Below are 17014 nucleotides of genomic sequence, written 5' to 3' on the forward strand. Positions count from 1 at the left end.
TTTAAAATATGCTGGGTGACCTGGAGAGGGCTGTGCACAGGAAATGCCCTTGTAATCTGACAGATTTGGAGCACTTCTGCAAGGAACAATGAGCAAAGATTGCCATGGAAAGATGTACTGATAAACTCCTATATAAAAATACTGAAGGATGTCATAAAATCAAACAGGTGCTTCAATAAAGTATTACAGTAAATTATGCATATTTATGCAACCATGACATTTTAGGTTTTATATTTTAAACACTAAAAGGTTTTTGTTTTGTTTTCAATTGAGTTGTACAGATTTTATGTTACATTAAAGGTAAATATTATTCTGAAATGATTCATCTTGTTCTCTTTTTTTTTCCATTACAAAGCCATGGCATTTGAAAAAGGGATGTTTTTAATCCACTGTACATGGGCAATATGTATGCCATTCTAACTGCACTTTCCTGTCAAAGAAACATTACACTGAAAGACATTATCCACTGGGCTCTATGAGGAAATTTATAGGGTCGTACCAATGAATCCTAGTTGGGAAAATTCCAGGATCATCCAGTCTTCAGAGGCAAGCTGTAGGGCAAAGTTCTTCATAGTAGCAAAGTAGTTGGGCTTTGCCACAATATCATCCTCCAACTATGAGATAAACAGAAATGTGAAACGTCCTAACTTTTGCAACTCTCTCTCTCACCACACACACACACACACACCTAGTACTTACTATGCTAGTGCCTAAAATGACCTTGTATTACATGAAAATGATACCTTTCCCCTCTCCTAAGTGATCATGGCATGGAAGAAAAATGGAACAGAAAAGGAAAAGCTATACAAATTTACTGATACACAAATAAGAAAAATATGAAAAACTATGTGACTGAAAACAAAATCATATTTTACAGATCGAAAGTTGATTGCCTGGATGCTATTTCTAGAGAAGTGAAGGGATGAGAATGTGAAGGGTGTTGAAATGATTGAGAAGAAGCTTTTGTTCAGATTCAGGGCTGAACATGAGTTAGTAAATTTGGGCAACAGTGCCCTTTAAAAACAACTGTGGATAAAAATTATTTCATCCCCGGTGCAACCCTGTGTTCCACTGACAATGAAAAATTAAGAGAATGTGTTCATAATACTCAAAATACTGTCCTCACCTGCACATAATAAACCCCTTTAGCGACTGCATACATCATGAGAAAGGAATAATCCAAGTTCTGCTTTGTTCGCCACCTGTAAAATCACAAATAATTGTCAAATATACACACACAAACACATATATATATATATGTGAAACAAACAAGTACCCATCTCTTTCCCCTCTGTCTGAGCCAAGGGATATTCACATTGGTCACAACTGGCTCTTGTGCTTTTAGTAATAAATACACTTGGGGCACTGTGGCGATAAACACACTCACACTTATTACCAGAATCTATAATCAACTCTAAAAAGTGAGCTAATCCGGCTAAACCAGTTAGCCAGTGCTAGCACGCAACCTAGTTCTTCAGTAACTCTCAAAAACCTCATTCTAACAATGCTCTCAACAAAGCCTGGGTTCCACCGACACAAAATATAACCAGTATAACCACATAACTGCACTTATAACCAAAATTAATGTCTAACACTAAAAAGTGAGCTAATCCAGCAAGCATCCACAAACCCTGGCACACTGCTCAGTAACTCTCAAAAACCTGGTTATAACACTTTTAATCAACAAAACTTATCACTACCACAGCAACACATCAAGAAAGCGCAACGATATAGTATTACTAACTAATTAAACACAGAAGAAAGTATTTTCAAATCTTTACAAAATCATCACAGAAGAGCAGTGAGAGTGGTGTTTTCTTTTCCTATTACAAGTTGGAGGAGCATCACAATCATTTTGAATGTGTCATTTTAAGGTAAAAACACTAAACAGTATTCCTTTAAAACCTAATGAAACAAAATTATGAAAAAAGAGCTTTGAAGACAAAAAGAGGTGTGAGAAATTAAGACAAATTAATATAACTCTTTAATACATTATTTTGCTGGTGAGTTCTCACAGGCTGCAATATCAATCATATTAACATTATAACCAACAAGATAATGATTAATGGCAGGTGTTATGGCATTTGTCTAAGTGCCACCAGGTAGGAAGACAGAGTTCCCAAATTATTCTCAGGCATGAAGAGAAATCAGAGGAATAAAAACACAGAGTCAAGTATTCACTCCATTCTCTAGTTTATTCAAACATTTGTTGCAGTATATATAAGACCTTTGTCACGTACACCAATGGTCATGTGTACCACTCAGTCATTATTACATCATGTCTCACTGCTGAGACTGCATTTTCCCAGCACAGCAGGGTTGCATCATAATAATTAACAGAGAGAGAGAGAGAGAGAGAGAGAGAGAGAGAGAGAGAGAGAGAGATCCAATATGTCAGACTATAGGAAGTAAAAGCAACTACAGAGCTCTTTGTCTAAATGCAAAGAGCAGAAGATGAAACTAATTTAGAAAAGGAAGTGAATGAGTGAGGAGCTTTTAAAGACAATGTCATGGAGAAAGATGAAGGAAAGATAAAGGGAAAAAAATTAAATGATTAGGTCACATATCGAAGTGAACTTTTTCTCAGTTTGTGAGTGTGTGATGAATATAGAATGCGACTGTCTCATTCTCAGCTTATTCTCCTCAATGTTCGGGCCATCGAAGTTACATTTTTAAGGATCTACCAATATCTCAACAATTGAGTAATCTTTAAAAATGGTCAAATAATTATTGATTTCACTGATAATTGAGAAGCATTCCACAGCATTCTATGTATTCCAAAAAAATTTTGGGTACAAAATATACTAGGAAGACTAAGTAATAAAATAGTATACTGCATTTCATAAAACGCATATAAAAAACATGTCAAAAATGTCTGTAAGAGACAAATGATTTCAAATGCATTATCATCATGTACACCACTAACATACAGGTGCATCAACAAATTAGAATATTGTCAAAAGTATTTTTTTTTTTTAGTAATTCAATTAAAAAATGTAAATTCATTATACAGGTTCATTACAAACAGAGTGATCAGTTTCAAGCGTTTTTTCCTTTTAATGTTGATGATTATGACTTACAGCCAAAGAAAACACAAAAGTTATTATCTCAGAAAATTTAAGGCCAATTTTAAAAACAATTTTTAATACAGAAATCTTGGCCTACTGAAATGAATGTACAGCATATGCACTCAATAAGCGATCAGCCTGTGGCACTGCTGAGGTGTTATGGAAGCCCAGGTTGCTTTGATAGCAGTCTTCAGCTCATCTGCATTGTTGGGTCTGGTGTCTCTCATCATCCTCTTGACAATACCCCGTAGATTCTCTATGGGGTTTAGGTCAGGCTGACCAATTAAGCACAGTGATAGTGTGGTTATTAAATCAGGTATTGGTACTTTTGGCAATGTGGACAGGTGGAAAATGTAATCTGCATCTCCATAAAGCTTGTCAGCAGAGGGAAGCATGAAGTGTTCTAAAATTTCCTGGTAGATGGCTGCGCTGACTTTTGACTTGATATAACACAGTAAACCAACACCAGCAGATGACATGGCTCTCCAAACCATCACTGATTGTGAAAACTTCACACTAGACTCAAACAGTTTGGATTGTGTGCCTCTCCACTCTTCCTCCAGACTCTGGGATCTTGATTTCCAAATGAAATGCAAAATTTACTTTCGTCTGAAAATAAGACTTTGGACCACTGAACAACAGTCCAGTCTTTTTTCTCCTTGGCCCAGGTAAGACACACGAACAACTCCCATCCATTCCGCTTTTCTCTCAGAGCAAAAATAATAAAAATTGTGATAAAAACAGGAAGAGTAAAATCCACGGCACTAAAACTGAGGCAACATTAGCTACTGAGGTTAAAAACACTGGTTGGCTGCGGTGGGCAGGAACAAGCCTCATGATGACAGATGACCGTTGTCAACTTAAACAGTTGTCTATGCAGTCAGTGCCTACCGAGGCAGCTCATTAGGTTTTGGGACAGACCTTGTGTGTGGTGGCTCGTAAAGCACCGACTAGCAGCAGTCCACTCCTTGTGAATCTCCCCCAAATTGTCCAGTTTAAAAGCATAGGAAACCTGTGCATGTTTCTTGTGTTGATTATTCTAAATTTCTGAGGTAATGAATTTTGGGTTTTCATTTGCTGTAAGCCATAATCAACATTAAAGAAATAAACGCTGGTAATAGATTACTCTGTTTGTAATGAATTTATATGAGTTTCACTTTTTTAATTTTATTCCAGATATAAATTAACTTTTTGATGATATTCTAATTTATTGAGATGCACCTGTATAACTGCTGATTCATCCAGATTTAAACTTTATATTAATCAATAAAATTTACTTGTAATTACATAGCATATACCATCACCATTACTTCACCTGGGACTTTCTCTCTTCAACTAAACTGTGCACACTGCTTAAGCAACCAAAGCCTGAATTACACTCTAAAATGAGGTAAGCAGCACCAATAATCTCTCAGTTATTGTGTTGAAAAGTATCAGGAGAGTAGATTGATATACTCACTTCACTCTCTCTTTAGAGTCTCCAAAAGTCTCCTTCAGATTATTGAGGTCTGGATAGTAACTGGCAGGAGGAGAGATAATCTCCAACAGTCCTGAATTCAGTTCTGTGGAAAATCTGAGAAAACCAGGGTTGGAAAAGGGGGGAGGGGCGTACAGACATGAATCTAAGCTTCAACAAAATGGGAAAAAACATTTGTGCATACTTAATTGTCTGAATCTCCTTAACTGATAATAAATAATGACAGTAACATATCATTATTAAACCAAAAGGTATTAAATGTTAGAAGAACAAGAAACCTTGTAATTGACAACATGAGGAGTTTATTTTACACTTCTCATCCATGAGATTTGTTCTTTAGCTCATGATTATTCATTGTGTCAGATAAGTTTTATTTTTTCTTCTTTTGGAAAACCAGTTCAGGTCTCCTTTGAATGTTCTGGTGTTCTGAGTTTTTGCTGTAAAATATTTATATGTAATTTACATATCTGCGATATACTGTGACACAGTCTCCGTTCACTTTTAAAATAACTAAAGCACTAAATACAACCCAAATGTACATTTCATTTAAAGAGTTTTTCAACTACACACAGCAATCTAACATGCATTAGTTTACTATGAGCCTTAATTTATCCCTCTAACAGACAATGAAAAAATTAAAATATTTTAGTCAGAAGCCAAAAGAGATTTTAATTAGCAATAAATCACTAACAAAAATTAGCAACAAAGCATAACAAAAAAGTTGTCACTCACTCTTTCTCAAGGCTTGTGACCACACTATGTACATAATCAATATCTGTCTGTTGGAAAGAATACATTTTATCTGGTTAGAACACTCAAAATGGATACAAAACTGATACTATATAAATAGTACAGAAAAAAAGACAGAAACTCTGATTTTCTCTGTTTGTCTTGTGCTCTTGCATGCTACTGACACACACACACACCGTATTGTTAATGAAGCAACTGTCTGTTGTTCTGTATAGAATACTACAGTAAGAATCTGTGACGGTACACAACCTAATAAACCTTTCCAAAGTCATTAAACTAAACCAAATGCTTTTAATTAATACAACACAGATATCAGTGTAGATACTACAGCCCTCTCCTTATGCCTTATCATAAGTAGCATTAACAGAAAGCAATAACAGGGTTTTCTGAAGATTATTCAACTTCATGTTATTTAGAATGTTTTATAATTGCTGTTCAAAATGTATACAAAATAAATAATATGTTCTTTTTAGAAATCTGGATCTATAGGTTTAAATAAGCACAATGTTAAATTATCTTTGGCATAAATGTAAAATGGGGAACATACCTAAATAATACAAACAAAACAAGCTATATAAATGTTGTATGGGTTCTTTTTTAAACTTTTTTTAAAATAATGAATATAATCTTAAATCAGGATAAGGTAATATATTTCACAAATATAACCCCATACTTCTTATGAACACTCACCTCCCCTATGAAGACAATAATCACACAGTCAAGCTTCTCTTCAGGTGAAAGTTTATCAATTAGAGAATGCAATGTCTCAGACAGGTACGATTTTACTTTCCGTTTCACAGTAGGAATTCCCATTACCATGGTAACTGAACAGTAGGAAGAAAAAACATAATATTAACTTTTCATATTCACTGCATCAATCTGGTACACATTTTTATAATAATCAAAATGTTGAGAGATCTCTGAAATGTTTAAAGTGGAAAACTTTTGGGCCTTATATTGGGTCCTGGGCTGCTTTAGAATATGTCTGTTTTCTAAGGGCTAAATGGCATTGTCTGATTAATGCCCAGATTAATAAAAGCACAAGATACTAAACATTCTTTCAGGAAGTGGGGGCAGAGTCCCTGAGGCTAATGCATTACACAGGTCAATTATATAGAACCATTCTGAAGATGGAAGGGAAGAAGAGCAGTGTAATGGGCAGACACACTGTAGCATAGTAAGAGGTATGAGAGAGACAAATGCATGAAGAGTGCATAGTATCAGGAGAGTCAGCCAAAATAAGAGCAAATTTCTCCTCTAACCTGGCAGAGTAAATTATGACCTAGCCACATAATTGCACACATTAACAAGCACACAGGACTCAAGAGAGGAACAATCATGTGATGGGACCTGAGATGTTGGAAAAGAACTTGTTGCTGGATGTTACATAAGCAGGCATTATATCATAGAGCATCTGTCATAATATCATCACAGCTAATGACCTTTTATGAAATGTTTATGGCACTGTTGTGTCAGTGTCAATATCCACTTGTTAAGTTGTGACGTTACAACCTTGTGAAACATCCGAATCCAAATCGCTGCTCAGTATGGTCAACTTAGCAGTTTTGCCCCTAGCTTTAGCGACTTTTCAGACCTTCTGCTGAGTTAATTTAAAAAAAAAAAGACTAGCACAAAATCTTCTTATAGTAGATTACCGCTGGTAGCAGCACTCGGGGAGACATGGGAAACGCAGGCATAGCTTCACACTTAACTAGTGGATAGCACAGTTAAAGTCTTCATAGTGTGAAGGGGTAGGTTTGTTGTTACTTTGTTACTTTACACACATCAAACACTTTTACAGTATGTAGAATTTAACATTATGTTTAATAACAGGTGAAAAGAGAAATATTACACACACACACACACACACACACACACACACACATATATATTAGCAATGTCTTTGTTCTCATGACACAAGTTCTAATGACTCAATGTGTATGTGTGCATGTGTGCCCAGACAAAAAGCTGTGTGTGTGTTCTGTGAAATACTCAAGGCTAACAGAAAAGCCTTTATATTTCAAACACTAAAATCACTGCAGGGAAATATCAGGCAAGAAACAAAGATGACAAAGATGAAAAGATCAGAAGGAGCAACATTTGGAATTGTGAATCCAGATTATCAGTGAGTTTCTAAAAGGCATATTCCAGTCTGGGTCTCTTGAAAACAAAACCCCTTCGCCAAGTTCAGTCCCCCCACACCCCCTGATCCTGTTCCTACTGCACTAGATCGCCAGCTTCACTGCAGCAAACAGGAAGTTTAGAAGGACCAAAAAAAAAACAAAAAAACGTCTCGTCGTTCCTGAGACCCGAGACATGGTCGGGAGGGAGGGGTTGAAAAACAGAGGTTGTTTGAAAATCCAGGTCAACGGAGGTAGTTCTTCCCTTGATAAGGACAAGAGCCGCCATGCCTCCATCACTGAGCAATAGAACAGAGTCAGGCTTCCAAGATCCAAAGTATCAAGCAAAAGACAGAACCAATGTCTGTCCAGGCCCATGCGACCGGCTGACCAGAGGAGGGTGCAAGCCACATCCATCCAGCTGTGGTGTTGGTAATACAGCAGTCGCTGCACAGCTTGCAAGCGTAAAGCAGCAACTCTTGAATGGACATGAAATAGTTGATGCTATGAGGTTATTGGCTATCAGAACTTGACGCCTATAGGATAACTGTGGGAGCAACCAAGACCATTTAGAAAATCATGTACAAACTTTCTCCACTAAGCCTTCCAAGTTCTTCGCCTTGATATCATATGTCCCTAACCAAATTCCTAAGACCTTCAACCCCACCCTGCCCCACTGCATGCTGCCTGGAAGTGGTGATGGAAAAGCATCCCTAGCTCTGGTACCACACCATACAGCCTCCGTCTTTCCCCAATTCATCCACGTGGAAGAGGAATTATGACTGTGATATCATCTGCATAAGCTGAAAGTTTAATGAAACTGTTCTCAAACCGCAGTCCAATAATTTTTTTTCCCTCAAAAGACAGAGAAGGGGTTCAACGGCCATGGAATATAATTGTCCTGAGAGTGGACAACGTTGTCTGATGCTTCTTCTGACAGGGACTGGTAGGCTTAACCCCCCACCCACTTTGATCATGCAGGAAGCATCAATATACAGCAACCTCATCCTTGAGAAAAAACATCCCCAAAACCAAAATTCTTTATGATATTGAATAAATATTCATGATCTACATGGTCAAAGCTTTTTCTTGGTTGAGTGTCAATAAACCAAACTCTGTACCAGACAGTACAGCAAAGTCCATCAAGTCTCTGATCAAGAATAAATTATCATATATGGACCTTGTGGGTACGCAGTAGGATTGATCCATGTGTATGAGTTTATCCAGAACACTTTTCAGTCTGTTAGCAATGTAGCGATTCAGGATTTTGTAATCAGTGCAGAGAAGTGATACAGGCCTCCAGGTTTGAAAAGGCAGAGGTCCCCATTCTTGGGGAGGAGAGAAAGCACAGCATTCTGGCAGCTCACTGGAAGTCTTGTAGCAACAACAAACACTGAACAGGTTCTCTCCCATCACTCCCCAAAAGGCCTTAAAAAAGTCCACTGGCAGCCCGTCGATCCCTGGCACTCTACCAGATGTGAGCTGACCGACTGCCTCTGTGACCTCCTCAAAGGTCAAATGGGCATCCAGTGCCTGACTCTGCTCTCCATCTAGCAGAGGAAGGCCTGTGGACAGCTCTTTATGACAAGATGCATCCACGCCTTCAGTTGCAAACAGGTTGGTGTAAAACTCCACAGCTATTCGTCTCAGTTCCACAGGGTCCCTGGTGACGGAGTCATCAGGCTTACGTAATGTCACCAGCGACTGATGTTCAGCCGAGGACCACTCCAGGTCAAAAAAGAAAACAGTGGGAGCATCCATATTGTTCACTGACAAATATTTTGATCTCACTAAAGCACCTTTTGCCTTCTCATGTAAAATAGTACCTAGTTCCTTCCGCTTAACAGCCAAGTCCATCTGAAAACTGGCAGTGTTCTGAGTAATCATGACGGCATGTATCCGTACAATGTCCCGTTCTAAAATCTGGATTGCTCTTCTCAGTTTAGTTGTGGAGCAAGAAGTATAATCCAAACAAAACTTCTTAATCTGGATTTTTCCTACCTCCCACCACTGCATTAAATTCTCAAAACCTCTTTTCTTTTTCAAACTTGTTTAAATCAGGTAAAAAAAAATAAAATCACCAACCTCTACAGGTCTGCCTTTGGTCTCATCTAAATACAAGTTAATCTGTTCTACTGTGTACAAACTTTCCCTGCTTGACTGACTGCCACCAACATCCGACACCTCAGACAGCCTGTCCTCCTCCTCCATAGACACAGCTGAGACTGACTGGGACTCACATTCAGCTACAGACTCCCTAGCTACCATATTGGTGCTTTCACCACTCGGCCCAGCTGCTACATCACTATCGGTCACTTCACTAACCTCCCCACTGCCTCCACTATGCTGACATCACACACTGTGCCTGTCTCTGGTTGAAATTCAAAGAGCTGTCTCTCTTAAAGAGGTATTATGGCCCCTACTGGGCTGGCAAGATAATGCAGCTGTTTTCATATTTGTCTTGACAGGGATATTTTCAAAAATGAAGAGAGGAAAATCTCAATTTTTAATAATAAACGACTCCATGTAGACGGAACCTTTAATAGCTTAATAGCTAGGTCCTTCCTGGAACAAAAGTGATCCATGCATCAAGGTCATGTGTAGGGTGGTCATCAAAAGTACACTAAATCAATATGGAAAAGTTATACTCTTAATACTTTCATAATTCACTCATTGCAAGAACAGGCTTTGGGCAACCTGTGAACGTTATTCAATCATCAAACGATTAAAACCTGAGCACTGTGTCATGTAACCACATTTATCGAGTGGCTGGTGAATATATTTACTTTGCAGAAATTAAAGCCCAGCCTGTTATAAAAGGGATAATATGGGGCAGGAGTTGTTTTAGAGTGCTAAAAATATTTAAGATTTAAGCAATTGTCATTGCTTTCCAAGGTTCATTGATGTGCACGGGGAACCTATTTTTTACTCCATACACAGACAGTGCTGATTAAAACTGTTCCAGTGGCATTTCCACATGGACAGGTTTTGGCGCTGAATGCTTACAAACCATGCTCAGTCAAAGAGTGTTTCTGGTGGGTTGTCTTGCTGATACAGCAATTTGCGTATTGTTTCTTCATTTATGGAACAGTGCAATGTGGTTATAAAAGCTGTTTAGCCATGCAGTAGATCAGAGACTACTGTCTGTAGAGCAAATACACTCATTAATTGCAACAGTGTTTTTTGAGACACCTTTCAGCAGAATAAACCACCCACCGCACTGCAAAATTTTTCACAGGTGATTTGAGGAAGGAGACAGAGGTCCAGATATAGACTTGGCCTTCAATTTCTCCTGATCTCAATCCAACTGGGAATCTGTGGCATGTTCTAGAAAAAAAAGGTATTCCATGAGGCCCACATAGAAACTTACAGGCATTAAATGGGACATATTATATATATATATATATAAAAAAAATCACTTCGAGTGCATTTGCACATTTATTGTGCATTGGGATGTGATTCTCCTACTAAACTACACATTCTGAAAAATGACTACAGAATCAGTTTTCTGTGATTTAAAATCTGAAAATATGGAACAAAAAGCTGTTCTGGGTATTTGGAAGCATCTTATGTAGACAAACACATTCAGGGCCTTGTGAAGTACATGTCTAAATGAGTAAGAGCTATTTTTTGTGTTAAGAGGTGTATCTATAAAAAAAATAAATAAATAAATAAAATACTAGGCATGTGGCTGAAATTAAATAATGAACTGGCTGATCAATACATTTTTGTTTACAATCTTGTCCTTCATAGTTATATAATTTTAATTTTATTTAACTTTCACCCAGTCGGTCATTTCCCTTCCATTTGCTGTGGAATGGCATTCAGTGTGGGGAAATGGAGTCTCTTGAGCCTGTACAAGTGAAGATGTTCCAATTTATGTGACTAAAAATAGCCCCTTTCAGCCCTTACCAGAGAATCCAAAAGGAGTGAGGAACATACACTCTTACTGAGAGAAAGAGGGAAAAGAGAAGACAGCATGGAGCAGCCCATGATGAGAAACCATAGGGAATATTACAATAAAGGGGCAGAGTGGTTCACATTTGTGAAGGGGGAAGTCACTATTAGGCCTTTTCCATCAACATGGAACAGATGCAGTTACTGTTTGAACCTAATTTTGAAGTGGTTGTCTCATTTCCATCAACAACCGGAAACCCAGGTTCATTTCCATATGTGGGCATGTCAAGCTAAAGAAAGAGCACAAAAGATATATGGTGTAGTGCACCCGTTATCCACATTCTCATTTGAAACTTTTCTGACTAGTAATTGGGTAAACAACAGTGTCTCTGTGTGGTATACTAGGCTTTCTCTCTCTGTTAACAGCAGAGAAAAGGCATCTGGATTTTATTTATTTATTTATTTTTAAGATAACTAACACATCTCCAAACACGGATAGACACAAAGTGAGACGAGGATACTGCTCTATTCCTGCTCCATATATAGGTAATATTGACTTAATTTTGCTGGTTCGATTTAAGGAGCAAATGTCTCCAAATTTGGGAGACTGCTAACTGCATAAAGCCAATGCAGACCAAATGTGCTACAAAAATTAACAACTCGAGATACAACTTATTTTCTGAGGAAGGTCAGTTAGTAAATAAATGTCCCCAAAATACACGTACACTCACACAGAAAAAAAGAAAACGGCAGGATATTTCAATGCTAATACAGTTTGAGTCTGGTAATGAAGAACAACAACAACACCATGGAAAGAGCATGTAGAAAGAGATGGAGCAGTATCTGACAGATACAACTAAAGTCATGGAATGATGGAAGTGCTACAAGGCCGCTAGCCAGAAACTGATATTTTGCTGTCAAATAATGCCTTTTTTTGGTGAAAGACTGAAACTCATACAAATGTGTGTTGTGCTGCAATTATAACGTTACTAAACTGCAAAACCTTGATAAAATCTTTCAGTTCTTTGTACTATACATGAGGTAATTTGTATGTTTTATATTTAAATTATTAGTTTTTTTAAAATGCCTGCCATGCTGCTCTTATAATAATACTAACTGCATTGCAATGGCATAATTGCATTGTACAGTCAATTTTATTGTATATAAGATCCTTAAATCCTTTCAACTAATTTTCCATTGTTTCATTCTCTTTTGCTTCCCTGGATTCCATAACAACTTCTGAGTGATCTGTAATTACAAACAAGCTAAAATCGCAGTGTATGCCTGGCTTAAGACATGAAGATGCTTTGCAAAGCAACTGCTCTAGCAAAGACAGTTGGGGGCGGAGTTCTCTCTTCCTGCATATTCTAGATAGTTCTCCCTCTAGAGAATGGTTCAGATTCAAATAGTTTTTTTGTTTTTCAGACCTGTCCTTAAAAAAGCTAAAATTCTTAGTCAAATGTTTGTAGAATGTATTTGGAATATGAGAGTTTCTGTTCACCTCCAGTGCGTCCCTGGCCAACCTGAACAGCAGGGTGAAGGCTGCCCTCATTATTGAGCAGATGTGGTAAGTGGTGGTAGATATTTGGCACTTGGAGAGGCTTCCTGTGAGCCAGCTCCTTCAACAGCTTCTGGGTCTCATCTGTAGGAAAACAATGCAACTTAGCATTAAGAAAAAAGACACATAAGAATCACCATACCACAACAGAGTACATAGTGTTCAAAGTCACAGTACAGTAAATGAAACCCAACAAGCATTAGCCTTACTAGAGACAAATCAGGGACATCCGTTAAGGATTACATCAATTACCGACATATTAACACACAGTATACTGTTCCAGTGACAGAATATTTTGCCTAAAGACAAATATCACATCTAAATATTGTACTTCAAGCAAAAGGGAGCAAAAGGGAGATATAAATAAAGAAAAGGTATATCATATAATACAAAAAAATGTTAACAAGACTGCATTGCAATGAAAGAAACAAATGTCCTTGCACTTATCTCAATTTTTCCGTAACCCACTACTTAAGCATTTGATTAAGATAAGATTTTGGCTCACCATATATTTCTATAAACACAAGCAGATTTTATTATTGCAAGCACCTCTAAAATTAGTAAGTGAGGGAGCTGCATTATTGTGTATTATCGTAGTTCAAAATTAAAAAAAAGAAACTAAGTATTTATAAAATATTTACACAAATTCACTGACCACTAACATGAACCATAACCATTAGACAAAAGAATTTATATAGAATAGTATATCGAATATATAGAATTTATATACAATTTATATAGAATTCCCACTGCATAAACATAATACATTGATATAAAATTCATTCATTATCTGTAACCGCTTATCCAGTTCAGGGTTGCGGTGGGTCCAGAGCCTACCTGGAATCATTGGGCACAAGGCAGGAATACACCCTGGAAGGGGCGCCAGTCCTTCACAGGGCCACAGGGCCACAGGGCCCCCCCCACACACACACACACACACACACACACACACACACACACACACACACACACACACACACACACACACACACACACACACACACACACACACACACACACACACACACACACACACACTTTTGAATCACCAATCCACTTACCAACGTGTGTTTTTTGGACTGTGGGAGGAAACCATAGCACCCGGAGGAAACCCACGCGGAGATGGGGAGAACACACCCAACTCCTCACAGACAGTCACCCGGAGCGGGAATCAAACCCACAACCTCCAGGCCCCTGGAGCTGTGTGACTGCGACACTACCTGCTGCGCCACAGTGCAGCCCATTGATATAAAATGATAATCTAAATAAAAGATTCTATACATTCCTGTTATGATGTAGCATTTGCAAACTGTATAGAGTATAAATTCAGCTAATTAAAGATGTTTAAAAAAACATGATTAAGAGTATTGATATTTCTTAAGTTAAACCTGAGCAAAAACATGTTTTTTCCATATATTGTTTCATGAGTAACAGAACAGAGACTTTTTATCATTTATTCATAACTTAATATGTTACTTTTACTACTTCAAATAGACACAGACAAAAAATATATATTGGTTAAGTTCTGTGTGTATCACGAACTGAGACTTCTACACTTACTGACTAGTAGCTTGGCCTGCTGTTCCAGCAGAAAATGCCATAGTAATCAAGTTAATTAAGAGGAAAACAGCAGTGTTTTTCCTCTCCATTTGAATGACACAATATACATCTCAATACACAGTTCATAATACGATAAAAAAAAAAAAAAAAAAAAAAAAAAAAAAAAAAAAAAAAAAAAAAAAAAAAAAACCCACATTAACAGGCAACAAATCAATACACTTTGACTCATTACTGATCTGTTACGATTTAGATCCCAACAGGGTGTTTTAGCTCTTTTCATATGAAATATCTATGCATGTTCACTATCTGATTCCACTCAAAATATACTTTGTTTCCTGAAAATGTCTCTCTATATTTCCACTGGTGTGAACACAGTTTATCCTCTGTAAGTAATAACATTTTCCCCCTTCTCCCTCATGTCTGAATGCCTCTTTACAGATCTACTGTAGTGTTATGAAGACTTCTATATAGGTCATCACTTATGAATCATTCACAGTAATGTAATTAACTATGCATACACATTTTATTGTCTTACATGCAAATTCACAAGTGAGTAAAATGGGCTACATGTAAAGACAGCTGGAACGCAGCTCTTATTATGCTGTTATGGTTAAAACCTTGCCTTTCTCTATTTGATAAAAACTGGAATTAGAATATTGCCATTTAGAGTACAAAGCTTTGCTTTATTGTTTGTTTAAGCCTATTTGGCTTAAAACCTTATTTTTAACCCAAGAAAATTTATGGCTAATCATAATACAATGCCAAAATGCAATGTAAATAACGGCTTGCAAAGTGTATTAACCTGAGAAGTTTGAGAGAGCATCTTTGCTGCTGTTGGTTTCTGCGATGGCACGGCGGAACTGTTCAAGGATGTTGTTCAGCTCAGAGGAGCGTTGCAGGGTGCGGTGCTCTGCCACACGCAGCCGCTCCTGCAGAGCATGAAACTCCCGCTGATAAGCTACCAACTTCTCTACAGAAAGGGGGAAATTGGGAAAGGGGGAGAGAGAAAGGGGAGAGAGAGAGCATATTATTCATTTATAGTTACACAAAATTTTGTTTACGTAAGTTAACAAAAGATTATGGCATGACAAATATGAAAACTGTGTCCACTACGAATTTACAGGCACTACAATTTCTGAATAACCAAAAGGCAACTGGCTGACACATACGAAAGTTTTAAGATTTTCTATTCAAGCATTTTCAGTTAAATAGCATGCTGCTGACAGATAATATCTCAAATATTTAGCAACAGCAACAGAAATGGAGATTAATATCTAAAACCAAAGTAATGTTTAAATGCTGTAGTTCTGGGGGTGAAGCTACTTACATATGTTTGCAACTTTTAGTTTCTGTTAATCATCCATTTGTTGTTTTTCTGAAGAGAACTGAAGTGTTAAGATTTAAATGGTGTCTAATAGGACAAAATACCCATATCAAGATAAAGATGCACAAAATTATTTTGACATATTATTGCCACTATTATCATTTCCTCAAATTGGCTGACTGAGAGTTAAGTAATGAGACAGAAAGATGGACATTATGTTGTTTGAGACAACTTTCAGGATGTAGCCAAATATATTTCACAGCTTTCGCTATGATACCAGTTTTTCTCAAACCACATTTTCACAAGCAGGTCCAGTCCATTTTAGCTTTTGAGAATCACATGTATTTTGAGTATCTATTCATAGTCTAAACCTGTTAATGCCTATTGTGCCTGCTTTACAATCAAAAATGAGAAATCGTTACAAGGAATAACCTAATTTCATTCACAGAATAACTTTACTTTGAAATATACCATAAAATGTGTAGCAGGTAATACTAAATACTGAAATTCTTGCTGAACGAGGTGTGTTAGATTTGAGTTGTAGGCAAAACCTGCAATGAAGGTAGACCACAGAATGCAGGTTAAGTAATTTTTCTGGAAAGAAGAGCCAGGCAAATATCATATATTTCACAAAGACAGACACACACAAAGATGCTATATGATGTGGACCAAGAACATCACTGAGGGGCAAGGCAAAGTACTTCTTGAGAAGTAAATGTGGGGTGATGGGGGGAATAAGCAGCAGCTGCTGCCATTTGCTTACATGTTTTCCTACCACAAACCCCAAAAGGGGTGATGTTTCAGTTCTCAGTTACACCTGCCTCCCACAAACAAACAACAATGAGAAGCTAACATCAAATTTGGAGTTTTTTTATTATTATTTTATTTTTATTAATGTCTGTCTCACCAATAAACACAAATAATTTTCAGTTTATTACTTTTTAGATTTATTTTGCATGATTTGTATGTCTTTTGATATGTTCTATATATAGAGTTTCAATATTTCATCACCACAAATCAGTGCACAGCATGACAGCAGCACTAAAGCATAACAGGTGCCATCCTGTCCAGTCTATTTATTTATATATTTATTTATTTTTGCACATTTTGCGTAATACTGTAGTTCAGCTATTTGGGATAAAAGTTGTAAAATTGTGCATACCATATAAATTCTGACTCACATATCCCCAATCTTATTTGTCTTTATGAACAGCCTTTAGGCTTCTGAATGTAGTCTTTATATAGAAAATCAATCCCACC

General features: G+C 37.2%; 1 protein-coding gene across 2 annotated transcripts in view; it reads right to left on the minus strand.

Annotated features, from left to right (window-relative positions):
* The window catches only part of mgat4a (alpha-1,3-mannosyl-glycoprotein 4-beta-N-acetylglucosaminyltransferase A), a 49163-nt gene that overhangs the window by 13284 nt on the left and 18865 nt on the right, over positions 1–17014 (minus strand). For both annotated transcript variants that reach the window (XM_066686996.1, XM_066686997.1), the window contains exons 3-9: positions 15233–15400; positions 12814–12954; positions 5986–6119; positions 5278–5324; positions 4528–4641; positions 1127–1202; positions 500–614 (exon numbers count right to left, since the gene is read on the minus strand). In XM_066686996.1, coding sequence (XP_066543093.1) covers positions 500–614; positions 1127–1202; positions 4528–4641; positions 5278–5324; positions 5986–6119; positions 12814–12954; positions 15233–15400 — 795 coding nt within the window. The remainder of the gene's footprint in view (positions 1–499; positions 615–1126; positions 1203–4527; positions 4642–5277; positions 5325–5985; positions 6120–12813; positions 12955–15232; positions 15401–17014) is intronic.

This window comes from Hoplias malabaricus, chromosome 12, assembly GCF_029633855.1.
Source record: "Hoplias malabaricus isolate fHopMal1 chromosome 12, fHopMal1.hap1, whole genome shotgun sequence".
NCBI lineage: Eukaryota > Metazoa > Chordata > Actinopteri > Characiformes > Erythrinidae > Hoplias > Hoplias malabaricus.